At 36.5% G+C, this 19,397-nt stretch overlaps 1 protein-coding gene across 16 annotated transcripts in view; it reads left to right on the top strand.

Moving 5' to 3' along the window:
• Positions 1-19,397, top strand: part of IRAG1 (inositol 1,4,5-triphosphate receptor associated 1) — a 120,121-nt gene that overhangs the window by 61,437 nt on the left and 39,287 nt on the right. For 15 of the 16 annotated variants that reach the window (XM_054827688.1, XM_054827691.1, XM_054827690.1 and 12 more), the window contains 4 exons: positions 11,051-11,148; positions 11,555-11,618; positions 14,858-14,910; positions 15,607-15,792. In XM_054827688.1, coding sequence (XP_054683663.1) covers positions 15,727-15,792 — 66 coding nt within the window. In that variant the 5' untranslated portion in view covers positions 11,051-11,148; positions 11,555-11,618; positions 14,858-14,910; positions 15,607-15,726. Of the gene's footprint in view, positions 1-11,050; positions 11,149-11,554; positions 11,619-14,857; positions 14,911-15,606; positions 15,793-16,267; positions 16,306-19,397 lie in introns of all 16 variants that reach the window. The other variant, XM_054827698.1, reaches the window with a different exon arrangement.

Genomic DNA, 19,397 nt, shown 5'->3' on the forward strand with positions numbered 1-19,397 from the left:
AGGAACTAGGATGAAAGCCTTAAGTGATAATAAAATTATAAAGCAATCAGCCCTCAAACAAGAGATTTGTTTTGGCAGAATAGTACCGCACTTCAAGGTCAGCATCAAAATATTGAAGGAGGGGTTTGGGAAGAATGAGCACCATTCGTTGCTTATACTGTTTGCCTTTATCTCAGTCTCTTTAAGGGTTATTTGCCCTACACTACCTCAGGTAGTTAACATGCAGCTTTTTGTCTCTGCGTTTGCCAGAATGTTGTTCAGAGGCATTCTAAAATGCCAAAACTTTGATTAATAATGAAACTTTTGAAGCATTGGTATTTCAGCATTTCTTCTATTTTAGATTAGTCTTTTCTGTGTAGTTTTATGGTATTGTTAAAATTACAATGACTTGCCATATCTTCTTTTAAGACACATTTTCTAAATATTTTACCTTGGTTTGTATTTTTTATTTGATAATATATTAGAATAATTGAATCTTTTTCATTCCATAACTTTCTAGAACTATTTTAAGTTTAAAATAAAGTAGCCACATTCCATTACTTTAATATAACTTTGTTTAGTTTATTCAGTATAAGGAAAAAAATATTTAAGGTAAGGCAATAAATCTCAGTGTATACAGACTATATACTTATTGTATACAAATTGTTTATAAGTAGGCAAATACAGAATACCATTTTGTCTGATTTGTGTATGTTATAAAATGAGCTTAATTAGATACACATCACAGTTTCTTAAGACGCTAACAACAATAGCAATATTGAAGTCTAGCATAGCTGATAAAGCGCTATGAAATAGGGCTAGAAAAGATGAGTTCGGGTAGATTTAGCTCAGATTCAAGATGTGAATGCTGCTCCTCCCCCACATTGTCACCTTGCTCCTCTGTCAGAAGTTACCAAACTTTTAGCAGCTACAGTGGAACAGGACATGTCATACAACCTCTGTCATTAGCAGCTTGAGCTAAACTGCTGGTTGCAAACTGAGATGACTGAAAGGCAAGTATGTGCTTTATTCACTTGCTCTTACTGTGGAGATGGTGCACTCTGGAAGAGACACAGAGAACAACTGGAGTGGGATCTTATATTTCTATTGCAAATCTTGACCAATGATATGTCCTGTTTCTGTTTTAAAGTCTCTTCCATGGGTAACTGCTCCTTTTACCCCCTTTTCACCTCCTCCATTTTCTTTTTAGGTTTTGAGGTCAAAATTTTAAAACCCAGTATATAAAATGTACACCCCAAAGTCTATAATTCTCTGTCCCTGCAGAAGTAATTGTCTGGTTTAAGCTCACCTCTTTGCTAGGGGCTCCCTGTGCGCAACACTGATAAAAAACATAAGAAATGAGAGTGAGGTTTTTTTAGATGTTGATGAGATGAGATAAAGTGCATAAAGCTGGTACATTGTTTTTGGATCAACTCCTGGATATAATCAGTGATGGAATGGTGTTGGCTAAATAATTTTATCAGGGAAAGATTTTGACAAATTGGATATGAGGAACATTTTGCTACATTTGGCTTGTGCTATTCCAGAAGAACAGAGCTGTTGTTTGCCTCAAAGCTTTGTTCTGAACTGTCTAATTACCCAGAAAAATACAGCTTTTTGGTACAGTACATGCCAGTCAATCCATAAAAATTCTTTTCTTATTCCTGATTAGCTTTGATCTTTATTATTAACTTTCCTACTTCTAGGTTTTGAGGAATCGTTGAAAACTTCAAAAATAAGGTTAGCAAACCATCTGTACTTAAAGACTTAGAGTTTTGTATTTGGTAGCTTTCTAAAGAAAATGAAAAGTTGTTTTTCTTACTATGCTTTCTAGGAGATGCAAACCAATAAGGATAGTTTCCAAAGTAGAGTGCAAATTGTAAAGTTCCTGTATCTAGAACTTTAGCCAGTAACCCAAATGGGCCTCGTTTACTTCCATATGAATACCCATAAATCCTGCTGAGAATGATACTTCATTCACTTAAATCTGGTTTTAGGAGCTTAGCTTTGACGTTGCACACTTGAAAATGCTGACTTCAATGTAGTTCGTGTTCAGTATACATCTGTGTTTCCTCAAAGTGAGGAAACCAGCAGTAGATGGTTAAATTCTTCTTTGAGTCCTCAGTGTTAATATCTTGAAGGTCAAGCAGTATAGAAGGATTGAGCTATGTCATGGTTTAACCCCAGTCAGCAGCTAAGCACCACACAGCCGCTCACTCACTCCCCCTCCAGTGGGATGGGGGAGAGAATTGGAAGGGTAAAAGTGAGAAAACTTGTGAGTTGAGATAAAGACAGTTTAACAGGTAAAGCAAAAGCTTTCCATGCAACCAAAGCAAAACAAGGCATTCATTCCCCACTTCCCATCAGCAGGCAGGTGTTCAGCCGTCTCCAGGGCTCCATCACACGTAACGGTTACTTGGGAAGACAAACGCCATCACTCCGAATGTGTCCCCCTCCTTTTTCTTCCCCATGTTTTTGTGCTGAGCATGACGTCATATGGTATGGAATATCCCTTTGGTCAGTTGGGGTCAGCTGTCCCAGCTGTGTCCCCTCCCAACTCCTTGTACACCCCCAGCCTCCTTGCTGGTGGGGTGGTGTGAGAGGCAGAAAAGGCCTTGACTCTGTGTAAGCCCTGCTCAGCAATAATGAAAACATCCCTGTGTTATCAACACTGTTTTCAGCGCAAATCCAAAACACAGCCCCACACCAGCTACTATGAAGAAAATTAACTCTATCCCAGCCAAAACCAGCACAAGCTACTATTGGAGTGGATGATCTAAGATCTCTATTTGTAAGGAAACCTGCAAAATAAAATACTGAATTTTCACTTTTTGGCATTACCATGTTTTCTCAATCCTGGGATTCTGTAGGTAAAGACTTTCAATGATAGATATAGTAGAAAGGCAGCTCTGGAATTTTTTTTTTTTGTACTAGCAGTAATCTCTCGTCCCTCATTTTGGATTCTGATGAAGCCTAAGGGCAGATCTTTGACAACACAGGAAATAGGAACGTAGTTTTCTTTTCTTGCAAACAACTGTTTGCTTTCATTTTCTGACCATCCTTTCTGCAAGTCAACCAATATCCTCTTTCTGAAGTGATAAGCAGTATGCTTTCTCTCTTTTCCCCACATTAAAGAGCTCAGGTTTATTTTTCCTCGAGCCACCTTATTTGCATGTCAAATAAGGATAAAACAAGGGCAGATTTTCTCCTGCAATTTTGGCTGTGGGTGCTAGACTGCAGCCACTGGGGAGTCTCCTTCTGGGACACTTTCTGTTCCTTGATCCTGGCCATGTATAGTTCAGGCCAAGTAGCTGAGTTTGTCACCTAAGTGCAGGAGAGAATCATGACGCTTAACTCCTCAGGTTAGAGATACAGCCAGAGGGTACTTGAGAGAGGTTTGCAAGTACTGCCTGAGATTAAGTCTCCCTCCTGGGATACTGATATTTTCAAACTAGGGACAGTAGGCAGAACCTTACTTTTAAGTAATCAATTGAAGTACGTGTTGTTAGTTGTAATGCTCATACAATGCACTGCTGTATTAAAAGTTTAGTCAGAACTCAACTGCCCTCAATTTTTTTATTTCAAGGACTTGTTTGCATTGCAAGTTTGGAACGTGCACCGATTCAGATCAGAAACCTGAACAAAGTATGGAAAGCCATAATGTGGGCTGCTTGTAAAAGGGTTCATCTCACAAAGCTTGCCAAATGGTATTTATGACTTTCTGTCAGTGCTGTGGCTGCATTATGAAATACCCTTCTACAGAATGCAAATGAAAATTTTATTGTTTAAGATATAAGAACAGCTGTGTCATGCGCATGCCTAATGGAACTGTTTCTGTGCTAACACACTATTTCCATGTGATGAGTAAAGTTTGGAGTATTTATTTTAACTCAGTCTTAATTACTACATTGTCCTGCCTGATAGAATACATGTGCAGCCCTCAAATTATTAAATCAAATACTCTTTGTTGGTTTCACCTTGAAATTCATAACTGTGTCAATTAGCACAATTAGCTGAAGAGGAAACACAACTCTGAGGAGTTTGTTGCTGTTTCAGCTGATCTATGTATCTCAGTGGAGAGTCATCCTATCTATTGCTAAGTTGGCCAGTAAAATGCACATTGAATTTCTTTGTTAAATTCAACAGTAGCAAGGTCTTTAGATATTGTGGGTCTTTGTTTTTAAATTCCAGTACAAAAAAAAAAAAAAAACCTTCCTCCAAACTACTGGAAGTCTGACTTTATATAGTACATAAGTTGAACTCTCTGGTAAATAGGCTGCCTCTTCCCATCACATCTTTTAAAAATTAAATTTAAATTAAAACCAAATCAGGGAATACTTACTGTAAGAACTTTATAGTATGTAAATAATACTATGTGACTACATTGGAAAGGTACTTTTCAGCATATTTTTAATACAGTCCCAGAAGCATACTTTCAGTAGTAAGGAATAACACAGTCCACAGAAAACAGCAGATGATTCAGCAATACAGGCAAAAGACCTTCTGCAAAGTAGGTTTGCAAAATCTTGTATTGCTTTAATAGATCTTTTGAGCAAGAACAGGGCTTTTGGCCCTGATTATGCATTGACATCACACCTGAATGAGACACTGAGAACTCCCCTCCCGCCTTGGATAATACTGAAATGAATGATCATCCTTTGTATCATTATTAGTAATTATTATTAATTATTATTATTACCTGTTTCTGAAGCTAGATATTGATAAGAGAAATTAGCATCGCTGCTGGCTTTCAAGTTGTTTCTATTTCCAGCAAAAGAGCCTAAAAGATAGCGTTACAAAATGTTATTGCTTATTCACAGTTCTATATCATATGTTAGTAGGAGGGAAGACGTATATATGTTGGGTTTTGCTTCCTCACAGACAGCTAGGCCTGCAGAATCAATGTGTAATCTAGGGATAAAATTAGACTGTTACTAGCAAAAGCAACAATTCTTGTGATCTAATATGCAGCATCCCTGTATCCAAGTTGGGACATTACAGTCTAGATGAGTGAACTACTGGATCAGTGAAAAAAGCAGCTGAATAATTAGATTAAAATAATGTAGTTAGTTCATACTATTGGTATCACACGTGAAGTTCCTTGAGGGTCTATCCATTTATTAGATGTGGAGGATAAGTAGAAATACATTCTCATCAGATCTAGCTTACCACGTCTGGTTTTTGGGCCCACAGGATGTTGATAAACTTAAGGAAATCCAGGGAGAGCCACTATGGTAGTCAGGAGGCACACATCCTGTGAGGGGATGCTGAGGGAACAAACTGGTATTGCTTAGCCTGGCAAAGAAACTAGTTGCAGTCTTGCAATATTTAAGAAGATGTTACTAAAAAGATGGACTCAGGTGCTTTACAAAGGTGCATGGCAAGGGAATGAGAGATAATGATCATAAAGTACAGCAAAGGACATTCTGACCAGATGTAAAGGCAGAGTGGGGTGGAACTGCTGCAGAGTAATTAAACATTGGATCAGATCTACCAGAAATTCTGCAATTTCTGTCCTTGGAAGTTTTCTAACTGGACGAAGTCCAAAGCAACTTAGTCTAGTTGCTTCAATGATGACCCTGCTTCAAGGAGGAGTTTGGTCCAAATGACCTTCTAACCTAAAGAATCCCTTGATTCTGGGAATTGATCCTCCAGTCTGGCCATTATACAGTAACATATAAGTTAACTGTAGTCAAATAAGCAGTCAGCGGTCAAAGTCCACACAATGGCTGATTATTTGAATAAGTTGATACTGTAAGTATTCCTTTCCTGGGATACAACAATATTTAAAAAAACTCGATGGAATTGGATTCATAATTCTTTTCTCATAAACAAGGAAGTGAGACACACTCATCCTCTTTTGGGTGTGTTGATTTTTGCAATGCAAACAGAGACATGTATGTGTGTCACTAAAGTAAGCAACTGTGAATCTGATTTTGTCCAGGAAGCATAAAATGAGAATAAAAATACTTATTTTGCTGCATTGCTATTTATCTATGCAAGATGGAGAGCTAAGTATAATCTCGTGCTTGAAAGACCACAATTTCATTTTAGGATCCCAAAGCAAGCTATTTATTGTTGGTTTGTTCAACAAAGTGTGCCCTCTGGGATTACCCTTTGTAATTGAGAAAGAATGAATTTTGTTTAATTTCTTCATTTGGAAAATTTTTTGCTTGACTAGCAACAAGACTCCTGGGTCACTAAGCAATAGTGTTCTGCCCTAATTGCCTTCAACTTATTTATGTTTCTAAGTTAGGCCTTTGGTAGTCGTTTTTTCCAAATTATATAAGGTTGATATCTAGCTGTCCTGGAAAACAGAATAGTTTATAGAATGCTCATATGTAAAAATTGCATTTGAAAATATTACTTCATGTAACAACTTTAAGGGGTTTTTTTAAGCAAGAATGAATTGGCACCAAAGAACACAATTTTTTTTCACTCTGATCTTATCTGTCTCCCCTCCCCATAAGCAAATTTGTTCTCTTTTTACATTAACTAAGAATATAGTCAAGTGGCAATTTGAGAAAATATAGTCTCAAGTTCCCAACTCTGCCTACAGCATAGACAAAAATAAATGTGTAACTAGAATGTGATATATAATACACGCAGCCCAGACAGTAGAAACATATCTAGGTTTCTCCAGATCTGTGAGAAGGAGTAGAAGAAAAAGAAATCCAAATGACTCTGTGTTACTGAGTACATGATGCTCATTTAGGCAAAAGCATGTTTGGTGGTAATACTGTCTTCTGGTATTTTTAATACTACTATCATTAGCAATTTCTGTTGGGTGATTTATCAATGTACTGGTTCTGCATCAGAGAGGTCTTTCAGGACCACAGAACAAAGATTGATGATGCATCCTAAACAAATTTGCACGTTTCTTTCAAATAGTAAGTTGTTTAGGAGAAGGAAGAGACCAACATTTTTTACTCACATACCATATTCAACTTTTTTTTATTTTCTCCTATTTTAAAGTCACTGCCTTTATCTTGTAAGACAATAGGTTTTTCTCCAGATACTTCCTAGCTCTAGATTTCTTTTGAAGTACCCTCCTGAATGACACTTAATGTACTGTTCTCCCACTCTTATCTTCACACTTTCTTATATGCTGTTCCTTATGCTTAGAAATCCTTACTCTCCATGCCAAATATCCACCCACTCCGTATTCACATTCTTCCTTTAAACTGCATTTCCTTAAAGTCTGTAAAAAATAATCTGCAAGTTAAAAAACATACCAACTCTGCCTTGAGATCTGACAGATTTCTGATCATCAGATTTGCTACTGCAGGCTGAATTCTTAACTTGTGCATAATACTGAATAAATCAGGGCCTAATTTTTCTTTAATATTACATGTATTATCTTTTTCACCGATATATGTATATTTTTTTAAAGTACCCCGAAGTTCAGCCCAGCTGGTTTCCTAGAGACTCTGGTGCTTGTTGTCTTGTTCTTGTCATTCTAGCTGAAAGCCCACTGACTGGAGGGAAAAAAAAAAAGAGGTCAGTAAGAAGCAGGAGGAGGTAAAATTTGTGTTTGCAAATTAACAGAATTTATGGAAACAGCTGTCTATGAATTATAGAGCAGTGGGATTTTTCACATTGGGGGTTTTTTCTATTTGTGGGGTTTGTGTGTGGTTTTTTGTGGGGCTTTTTTTGTTTTTTACACAAAACAAGGGAAAGAATTGTTGAAATGATAAAAGCGAGTTTGTTTAGGAGTGATTCATTGAAATTTAAAATGCAGTAGGCATATCTAAAAACTTCTGGTTGGTAAGATCTGTTAGGCAGTTATGACTATTTCATGACGTAGTTTGGCAACTGGCATACTTGTTCACTTTGTTCTTCATGTGTAGCAAAGGTTTGTATGTGGCTTTGGAAGAGAATTTCCTGTGAGGTAAAGGATCTACCATAATTAAAAACTTTAACTGGAGAGCTTTCTCTAAATAAGGATTTGAGCATAAACCTTTAGTAAGCTCAGTGAAATATATAGATGGCTTTCACTATTTTGTTTTGAAAGATTGAACATATGACTTCATATTCACTTCAATTTCTTCTACTTTCTGAAGAAGCTTCCTTGCTTTTGGCTAAGAAGTACGCATGAGTACTTGGAGAGCAATAAAAGAACAAAATAGACCATGTAGATTAAAAAAAAAAAAAAAGGAAGGGAAAGGAGAGATACATGCATTGTTTTCTCTTTTGCCACAGAGTCCTTGGTCATATTAGTTCTCTACCCTGGAGAGAATGTCTTAAAAGTGACCCTGGAAACAGCTGCCAGTAATTTAATGTAACTGTAGTTAGTGCTGGATGCAAGCCATTGAATGAGGGGGAACAGATGTGTAAAGGTCTAGAATCCCTGAGGAAGTGCCACCTCCCTTTGGTTCTCCTGCCACAGGCATCCTGTTTTCTCCAGCTCGGGATGCATGGAGTGCCAGGTTCTTGTCATGGCGTGACTGGGGAGAAGCCTTTGCTCCAAGAACCTTGCAGATCTGTCCTTTTCCATAACTCCCTTTGGCAGTCCTTCCTATATGAGAGCTGGGTCCAATATCTTAGGCACATACTTAACCAGATAAAATTATGTTATTGGAATTTTGTCTTAAGCCAATTAGTTCAAAGAAACCCCCAGAACGAATAAAAACTACAAATGAATCAGAACATATTTTTTGTGAACTTGTATATAATTCTTAAAACCATTTGTTTTCACGGGGAGGTAATGCTACTTATAACCTCATTTCCTTAAATTCTTTTTAGTGCTAAATAAAAACAAAACCTGAAAATGAAGACTTTGTATCCAAAACATAGTAATTTTTAAGAGTTTGATTCATGCAACATTAACTCCTAATTGCCCCTAAAAAAAAAAAAAAAAAAAAGCAGAATCAGAAAACTTTCAGGCTGCCTAAAATACACTTACCTTAAAAAAAAACACTTTTTTTTTTTTTAATCTGGGTCTAGTAGTCTAAAAAGTTTGTGAAATACTGCTCCTCAGTATTCGTAAAATATGTACATTTTTCAGTTGTTTGCTGATTATCTGCAGCATAAAATTCAGCCTAGAATTCTTGCAAATAAAAGTTTGTAAGCCACTCCTCTGATTACTTTGCTGCAAGAGAAGTAAATCTAAACAGTGACTGCTAAGACAACAAAAATTCTAACTATTGCTAAAGCAAATTAAACTGGCTGGTAGTATTTCACAGCAAAAAAAATGCTATTTTCAGATACAGTTGCAATCTTTCAGTAAGTCTTAGATTTCCATTTAACTTTGTTATAATAATTGTCTGTGAGTGAAATTGGGTCCAATTGTTTTTTCTGTTAATGTATGAGGGAAAAGAATAAAGCTGGGACTTGAATGGATCCTATTGGAGTTAAGTACATAACTCCCAGGAAACATTATCCATTAAACTCTGTGGGAGTTAGTTGTTGATTTCTTTAGACTCTGATTAAAAAATTTTAGATACATAACCAAATGAAATGACTTGTTGTAGAAATTGTTCCTATTGGTAGTGGACCAGCATCACCTCTCACCCCCAAACTTTTTGTTTTTCAGTCTCAGCAGTGTCATGACTAGCCATTACTAGACATAGTCTTCTGAGTGCTCTCAATCAGGTCAGGCTGGACATCCATCAAAAGAACATTTAACTTTCTGCTTGACCTAACTTTTCCTTTCTCTCATTCAAGCAGATTATTGAAAACCATCAAGTTTTATGTGTTCCTGAGCTATGAGGAAAACAGGAAGCAGAAAAGGAGATTCTTTCCTGTCGTGCTGCTCTGTAAAGCAAGTCCTGTATGGGTAGCTTGTAGTCCTGAGGAAGACTCTACCCACCAAGTTTGAGTCAGAAGTTTTTTAGAAGCTGGGGACATTTTCTGTATTATTCTTCCAGTTTTATTAGTTTCTTCCTTCAAAATATTTTTGTGACAGAATTACTCACATTTATTGTTTGTCTCTGAGATTGCAACCTGAAAGTGTTCTGATTTTCATGAAATATTATTTAAGTCACTCAGGAATTAATCTCAATACTTCTCAGAATGAAAACAGATGCTTTGAATTCATGTAGTAGTTGCATACACTTTGCATACTCCAGTGGTATTATTCAGTATCTTATAAACAGAAACACCACTATGTCTTCCAGATTTTACCTTGTACAGCTGTATGCATATTTACATGGATAGAACTCAGATCATTACTGTTATTACAGAGATGCCTTATATTAGTCCTGGGGCTATGACCATGTGTTTTGGTAAACTGACTGAAGCAGTATCTTAATATTTAGCAAACTTAAGTATTTAGTATGAGAAACCACTCTCTTGTCATAAAAATCAGATGCAGTAGGAAACAGTCATTTTTTTTCTGTGTTGCAGGCAATAAAGAAAGTGTCTTCCAATTTCCATGTAGTATCTCTTGTCACATAGAGTGAGAATGTAAATGAGTCAGCTTTAGTTGTGATTTTGGTTTTTCCCTTTTTCAGTGAATATTTCTATTATACAAAAATTTTTAAGTCCTAGTGCAAAGTATTAAAGGTTTCCTATTAAGATATTTTGGATCTGGTTTTATAGGTTTTGTTTGGTTTGTTTTGTTGTGTTGTTGGGTTTTTGGGGGTTTTTTTGAGTTAGCTAATGTATGCCAACAAACTTTTTTTGTGTATCTTCAATACTATAACTATGGTTTGTGTTTGAAAACTTATTCTGTGGCACAAACATAATAAAAACATCCTGTTTTGCTCACGTGTGGTTTGAATGAAGTAAGTTTAGTGCTTTTTAAGTACTTCAAAGCTACAAAACCTAATTCAAAATACTACATTAATTCCATATGCTTTTGCAGCTATACAAAAGGATTGCAAAAAGACACCTTTTTAATACAGTAATATTTTACAACCACTTTGCAGGACAACAAAGAAAAGAGTCACAAAAAGCAGCTCAGAATTGTGCAGTTCAACTGTGCTCATGAGTATGCAGCTCCCGTTGTTGACAAAAGAGAGTTGCTTGACTTGACTGTAGGCAGTATGAGGTCAAGAAATATTAATAAAATCCTTTCTTAACTGTTTATTTATGCTTTTTTATATATATTCTTGTTGTGATGCAACAGAGCATTTGAGGTCAACTGCCAAGCTATCAGTGGAGATGGAGTAAAGCACCTTTATCTAAGCCTTCACTAACAGAGTACTCAGCTGTGACTCAGAGAGGGTAAGTTAACTGATTATACTTAGCTTTCTGTACTAGGGTAAAATGAGTTGCAGAGAGAATGCACTGAAAGCCAAGGGCCTCTAAATACTTTTCCCTTTTATGGAATAGAGCTCCCAGTTCACCATTTCCTGGAGATTGTACTCTAAGCCTACACAGTGGTAAAAGAAAGTTCTCTGCATTCACTGATCTATATCTGACTACAAATTTGAGCTCAGAGGATCATTTTTTTCCTAACTATTTTAAGCAGTAAGTTTACAATAACAGACCAAAACATTAAAAAAGCACTCCTCTCTTCTTTCTTTTTCTTACTTTTTTTCTTTACATTGTCTCATCTTGGTGTGGGAATAAGCAGAAACTAGTGAACAGGATAGGTAATTTGTTGTGGGTTTTTTGACTCGTTTTGTAGGTGCAAAAGGCTTGTGCAGACTAAGTTTGTAGATCTTCACCCACATCCGCTCTTCTCGTGACATGTGAGTTAATCTACAAATATTTAATTTTAAAAGGTAATTTTGAAGCTCTCGCAATTTCTAAAAGACTGGAATCTTGAGGGGGGATCATTTACTCTGATAAAACACTATGATAATCTCATTACATCCTTTGATAGGACAGGGATAGGCCAGACAGAGTTTGATCAATGCCTAACAAAGAAATAACAGAATCTTGAAATTGTCTTAGTGACTAGGATGCTAACATGTGCTTATGCGCTTTGACTGTCTTTAGAGTGCAGATGTATTTTTTTAATCTATCCTTTCAGTATCTTCAGGGACAATAATTACAGTTGTTTCAGTTGGTATCTCACTGTATTGCATGCATTGTTAACATTTCCTTCTTTGACCGAAACATGTTTATGCTTGTGGAAAGGAGATAAAGCTGGCAAAGCTAATGGCAGCACCATTCCAAAGGCTCTTCAGCTGGCAGATAAACCATGCTTAGAACCAGGATAGTTGTGCTTTCTGCACTTTGGCTCAGGGTTCAGTAAGGCTCTAAGCTGTTTTTGTAGATAGAGGTGTGAATTTCTGTAGGTTCCAAGGCTGTACTCCTCCCTAATGCTCTACTGAAGAATTAAAACTGCACCTTCCAGGGAAATAAATTTTCCAAGAACAATTTTTTCTTTTCTTCCTACATTTGTGAGATGCAGATAAGCTCCTCTAATTCTTGTGAGAGCGTTCTCATGAAGCCCACGTTTTTATACATTTTGACTCTCTCTGACATTTACTAGGGCCATTTTCATTGCCCAGTCACATAGGCATAAGGTCACCAGCAGTGATGAAAGAAGAATGTTTACTCACTAATATCTTAAGGTTCCATCCTTTCCTACTATTAGAAGGCAGTAATTGATACAGAAGATGACAGAACTACTTGCACAGCATGGAGAAAGAAGATGGCTCCATTGGTTATATCCATTTGCATTTACAAGATGTGATGTTTGTGCTGGTTAAGCATCATAAAGTTTTTAAAGGATCTGGACTAATGATTTTAAGAACACTGTACAGGTTAAAAATAAGCTTTTAGACTGAAAAAAAAAATCATTCAGGAGTTCTAATTCATATATCTTATGAATTGAACTATGTCCTTATTTATTTTGTTGAAATACCAGTAAGTAGTAGTCCTTACTTTGGCGGCAGCAGTGCAGTCAAGGTGTGCAAAGACTGCATTTGTTTTAAGAAGCCTCAGCATTGAATAATACGCAAGCTTCTGCTGCTCCAATACAGTCTTCAGCACTGGGGTTTTCTGGAGAGATATGAGAAAAAAATAGAAAGTCAGAAGAAGAAATTTTCCTACTGATCAGCACCACAAGGACTTGGAGCTTTTTCCTATTTGCAGGATAGCTCTGTAAGGAAGTCAGAGTAAGGTTCTAATTGTGTCAGAGACGAACTGAACTCAGTCTACTCCAAATCTGGGGGTTGTTAAGGTGGCGTAAATTCATCTTTCTACCCTCCGTTCGCCCTTGGCTGTACTTTCTGTGCTGCATCTCTAAGACAACACAGCTCAGGATTTGTCCCTTACTATTCTTAGACAAGCCTGATGATTTTTTTTTCCTTAAGGTTTTTTTGCTTTTTAAATCTGAGAAATGAACTGAAACTTGTGCTTAATAGCCCTTTCTTGTTTCAATATGACTTGCATTACTTTAAGTTTAGTATGTACTAGGAACTCAGCTAAGACCGATAATAAACCACTTTGATGCAGTTCCTTATACAACTCCATGCAGGACTGCAAATACACTTTGGCCATGACTTGAAACATTCCTGATTTTTCAGGCCTGGCATTCTGTTGAGTTGAGCCTATCAGAAGTATTATAAATTCATAAGGCAAACACTAAGACGGATTAGATAAACAGCCAAATTTATATCTTCTCTTTTTTGTTTTTGTTTGAATTTGAGTTCTTGCAAACTCAGAAATTGCATAGGATGCCAGGATTTTGTTACAGAGATGAAAAGCAAGTCCATGTCACTTTTTTTAGTTACCTCGCTTCTGTCTGGTCTTCATGTTTTGTTAATAGTTTGGTGACTGTTGTTTGATACAAAAATACTTAACTGTTGAAACACACAGATGTTTAATGCTATCTGCCCAATCTCTGTGAGTTTATTAAAATACATGTAATCGTGTCTTTTTTCCATCATGTTAGGGACTTTAAAGATATTTTGCCCTAATAAATGTTTTTAAATCTTCTTTTTACTCATAGAAAACTCCCTCTACTCTTATTTGAGGTCAGAGGTGGATAAAATCATGATACAAACATGAGCTTCCACTTACTGCAGTAGAGCTAGAAGTTCAGGTTCAAAATGTCTACAAAAGCTTGAAACATGCTGTTCCTACAGCATATGCTGCTCTGAAAAAAACTATGCTCACTGTTCAAAACGACTCGCTCTCTTGGTTTTCATAATGATGTCATATATGCTGCATCTTTTCTACAGTCTTTATCAAAGAACTTCAATGAAATAATTATTTTTTCTGACCACACTAAGACTTGTGTAGAGATCATTTTTACCATCTATTAGTTCTGCATTAAATTTCAGGTGAGGTGCCCTTACATTTGTCTTCTAGTAAAAGAGAAAATTAAGTTTCCAATATAATGTGAAACAAATCCAATAAAAGCATGGGTCATAGCTGCTTCTGTAGTCCAAAGTTTTCCCACATTCTGTAGGCTTTACAACACAGAATTTTTTTCTGTGAAAGCTGAGGTGAGGAACTTGTCACTACTGAGGCTGCTTTAGTATTTTCTGTGAATGTTTTTCTTTTTTTTTTTTCTTTTTAAATCAACATGAGTATTTTGGCAGTTCTAACTGTCAGCCTCAATAAACTGACATGTTCCTGAATCCATTTCTTTGCCCTTTCCTGAAATGGAAGGGAAAACTGTAGAAGGTTAATCTTACAACACTGATAAGTGCCTTGAACTTCAAATCATCTCCCCATCTCAACCTCTTTGTTCTATCGATCTTGAGTTACAGAAGAGTAAAAGAATTGAGATGAGATTAGTAATTCAGGTTTGGGAGAAGATAACATGTTTTGGAGGGTGAACCTGAGCTTGTTGGGTATATTTATCTCCTTGGTACACTATTGAAGTTGTTACATTACTGTTTGAGTGTATAGCTCCATTCTATACACAGCTGTGAATTAACTGCAAAGGGAATATAGTTAGCTTTTACTAGTCCGGACAGAAACTGTGTACCAGGCTGTCTCTGATAACTGCATTGTCTGTCACCTGTAGGCACCCCCAAGGAGTCGAATATTTATTTATGAGGACTGTTCCTTAACTATCCGGTAGGTGTCATAGTAAGTCTTGTAATACATACACTGTAGCTATAAGGATTAGTGCTTAATATTTCTCATCTTCAGCCTACTGTACAGGCTTTAACGCTAATAATAGCCTTGTGAAGGCACTAGCTCCTGTTGATACTAATAAAAAGAATTTTCTCAGCTAATATGTAGTGATTTTTTTTTTTTCCATTTGGGCATTACTGCTATTTGCTTCAGAAGTGTCTTGCACAGTGTTGTCTTGTACTGATGTGCACCAAGTCTTTGCACAATTCACCTTCAAAGGAAGAGTGCCACCATCTGGGTTTGCAGTTTTATTCCTTTCTCTGAGGTCTGAGATCATGCTCTGTAGCATTAGGACTTTGTTAAGTTACTAAAAGGCATATCACAGATATCCAGGATGCTGTTTCCTCCTTAGAGCATTTTTAGAGAGAGTAGTTTGGTCACAGCCAAAACAGTCACAGTAATGAAGAAAAATCTGTGAAATGGAGGGAAGAGATGGAAATAGCAACAAGAATGGAAGGTTGTCCATTTTTAATGCATTTACTAAGTTATACTTGACCTTGAAAGCTTTAGTTAATAAAACACAAAATAGCATTTTTAATTTTAAACCTTAATACTGTTTGTTATTGTAAAGTGATCTCCATGATAGTGCACAGAGTTTTAAATGGATTTGATTTGTATTTTTGGCATCTAACACAGCCTGCGGATCACAAGGCCTCTCAGTGCTTATGCCTTCAGGCTAACTTGAAACAGCTATTCTCAGCAGTGCATGGTCCTGTTAGTCCACATTGCGGTTCCACGTGCTTCACGCTGTCCACCATGCCAACCTTACCTGAAGACAAGGGACAATCAAAAGAGGCACACCACCACAGTTCTCCAGCCAAAGTAAGCACTCTTACAAAGAGGTTTTCTGACACTTGTTGGAAACCTAAGGCTGAAACCTGTTTGTGTATATGTAGGACTTTATAAAATAACATCTAATCATTGCTATGTATTGGTGTGTTTTGATTAATTGATGAAGCTATGAATGATCTTTCAGTTGATATTCTTAGAATTCTTCAAATGTTTTATTGGCTAAGGAATGAGAACTGAAGTTGCTCAAGCACTTGTTTATCAATTTGATCTGGAGGCTTATATGTCTGTCTGTTCTGAACTATTTATATCAAAGCTGTCCAAAAATGTCCTTTGTGATGTTATTACAGAAAACTTTAACCTTTGAGAAAAGAACTTAGGCTCACAGTAGTCTTGAAACATCTAGTGTTGCCTTTACAGATATAGAAGATGCTATGCAATTCATGTGTGCATGAAAAATGGAAATCTTTTTGGTTTGTAGTCTTTCTCAGTGCTTTATTTGCCACAGGAGTAGCTGAACATGTACTGGAACCATACAGAGAGCAGGTGGGTGTTCCCCAGACATATTCATCATTTTGCTACTCAACTTTGTGGCATCTACATGTTTTTACATGTTTTTTGCAGATAAATATTTTATGCAGATGAGAAATCAACAGGAGATTATACTTCTGCCTCTTGAATAAGTTATGCCACTGATAAAAAGTAATTTTATGTTCTAATAAAGTGGAGGAGTTTTTTTAATTGTTAGCTTAGCTGAAGTAAAGAACCTTACTGTGAATACAAAATTACAGGTTATCCTGTTTTATGCAAACGGGTATAAAGAAAGAGAGGATTTATAATCTGGCACATTCTCAGTTAAAAATGTATCACTGTCACTGAATTTGAGGACACTGTATTCTACACTTTAGGTGAAAACATCCGCTACTTTAACATTGTTGGAAAATATTGTCAGCAGTGAGACCTACACTGATTTGTCATGCATTCCATCTAAATTGCATGTTGTGCTGAGTGTTAGTTTCCTGGCTTAAGATAAACACCCCAGATGGATGCTAGTTCATCAGACTATTAGCTGAGAAAATATATTAGGTCAACAAGATTTTATTATTTTTTTCAACTCACCCATGTGAAGGATATTTTAGTACAAAAGACTTGCTGGGTAGAACACACCCAAAGAGAAAAAAATGTGAAAAGCTAGCAAACATCAATGAATCTAATCCAAGTGTGGTTGTCAATTGGGAGAAATGAAGAATTCCAACCACCTAATTAAAAAAGAAAAAAATTCTTAATACATTATACAGACCTTTTAGAGGTGGTTCTTAAATGAACTGTGATAATATGATAGTTCATGAATCAGTTAACTGTGCAAAACACTTCGTTTTAGAGAAATTGTTAATTTTAGTCACAAAGTAACAGTGGAAGGATTAACCAACACACTACTCATGAGCCTACTTAAGGATTGCAACTAGTCAGTGTTGTAAGAATTTCATCTTGCTCATGACTGTTACCACTCTTGGGTCTTGCTGCAGCCCAAGTTCTACAGCATGACTATATAATAAGTAAAATAGCTTATCATTGTGAGATAAGGACTTGCAAGCAAGGAGAGGGCATCGGAAGGAGCTAATAACTGGCAGACTTGTTTTCTGCCATTGAACAAAACTTTCCAACTCTAGAATCTCATCTAAAGTGCTGTCTGGTATCTAACAACTTCCTCATTCTGTTTCAGGAGATGTTCCTCGCCTTTTCCCTGCATGCACAAATGCACACATATTCACAAAACAGTGCCAAGAAAAAAAAAAAGAACCTTACATCACATGTAGTTTTTTGCTTACTTCAAGTACCTTTACATGATGGGAAGACCTGGGTTATATTTCTCAAATTCATTTTGAGAAAACAAGTATGGTTTTCCATTTCAGTATTTCTTACAGCAGCCTATGCTTCACCATTCTGACTAACTCTAAATAACATTAATCAAAGTATTTGTTAGCTCTGTGTTCTTTAGGGAAGTAGATGTGAAATTGCCAGTAACACAAGTTACTTGAGTGCAGTTAGCTTAATTAAAAGAACTTTAGCCCCTTGTTTGAAAGTTTGTCTGAATTAATAGTATGTAGTTGAACTCTTAGTTTGTGTGCTGGCTTGTTACAGTAAGCATTCAACATTTTAGAAGTGTTTTATACAGAATTATTTCTCCCACTATAAATCATAGGACTTCATAGTCAGATGTAATTTTTAGATATATCCCTATTTTAATTTAATTAGTTTTATTTCACATAGCATAATATAATATAACAATATGCTTTCACTGATACCCTTAAAAACTTACTTCAGGTGCTTAATATTAAAAATGTAATTTCTATATGTGTAATGCATACCTGCGGCAAAGAAAATTAGATCATTACCAGTTATGTTAAGATTTATAGTGGCCTATAAATCTCTCTACACTTTCAGGGTTGGTTGTGAACTGCCATCTTTCCCTCTTTTAAATCAAAAATCCCTATTTCTATTTCCAGCATTCTCCTCTCTTTGTATCCCAAGCACTATTTTACTGGCTTTTCTGACTGCTCAGGAAAAGTCTGTCTCAGATGTTCATACTTCTTGTACACTGGTTATTCCATCATTCCACCTTCTGCATTTCTTTTTTTTTGTGTGTTATTCCTATTTAAATTTGTATTGTACTTTTATCAAATCACTGCATGTTATCTGTTTTTGTTCTGAAGATGTCCTATATTTATTTTGTCTGTTCTCCTGTCTGTTTCAACTAGATGCAGTTAAAATTTAATTTCATTACCTTAGTTGTTAAACTCTAAGCTCAGCACTTCATTTAAACAGCTAAAATTAAGCTCATTTAAAACCCCATCTCACTCAAAATACTGCTTTCTGAGATGCGTAACTTTTCCGAGGCCTTCCACATAAGTGTCTCTTTCAGGCCAAATTTGTTCTGAAATTCAGTTGACCTTTAATTAATTTCTAAGAATACGACCAGGTGGCAGAGATTTTTTTTTTCCAATGCTTTAAAGAATTCAGGTGGTATACAGTAAAGCTTTGTCATCTGACTGTCCTGGCAGGGTAGATCTTTTAGCAGAGAGATTTTTATTTTTTCCCCTCCATTACTGTTCAAATCCATCCAAATTTGGCTGGATTATAAAAGTCTTAAAAATGCATTTTCTGTGTGCTTAGTGAGGGCTTGGAAGAGTTTAACAGCCAGAATCTCTGCAGATCCTATTCACCCTGTGCATCCATGAGCCTCTTGGATCTCCAGTTACGGACCAAACTGCATGTGCCATCCTTTCAGCCCTGCACAAGTCTCCCTGCAAGACTGGATGGCACATGATCATCCTTGTAGAGCATGTGGATCGGTTCCCACCTGAGTCACAAAGTTGGAGTCGGTTTTACCCTACATTTTTACGGGAGGAGGGCTTGGGACAAAAAGGAAGCAAAGACTTGGTAGCAGGCAGTGACTGGTACTAGGAGATGAGGCAGCTGTTGGGATTAGCTGAAGAGCAGACTTGGCCGGAAGCTCACACGGAGACGGCAGTTACAGACAGGCAACGGGAGGGGAAAACTGTAACGTCTTTGTGCAGATGTACAACTGTGAGACAGCTTAAGCTTCCTGTTAAAGCTGCTCTTCCAAGATCTGTGTA

Source organism: Grus americana, chromosome 5 (assembly GCF_028858705.1).
Source record: "Grus americana isolate bGruAme1 chromosome 5, bGruAme1.mat, whole genome shotgun sequence".
NCBI classification, from domain to species: Eukaryota; Metazoa; Chordata; class Aves; order Gruiformes; family Gruidae; genus Grus; species Grus americana.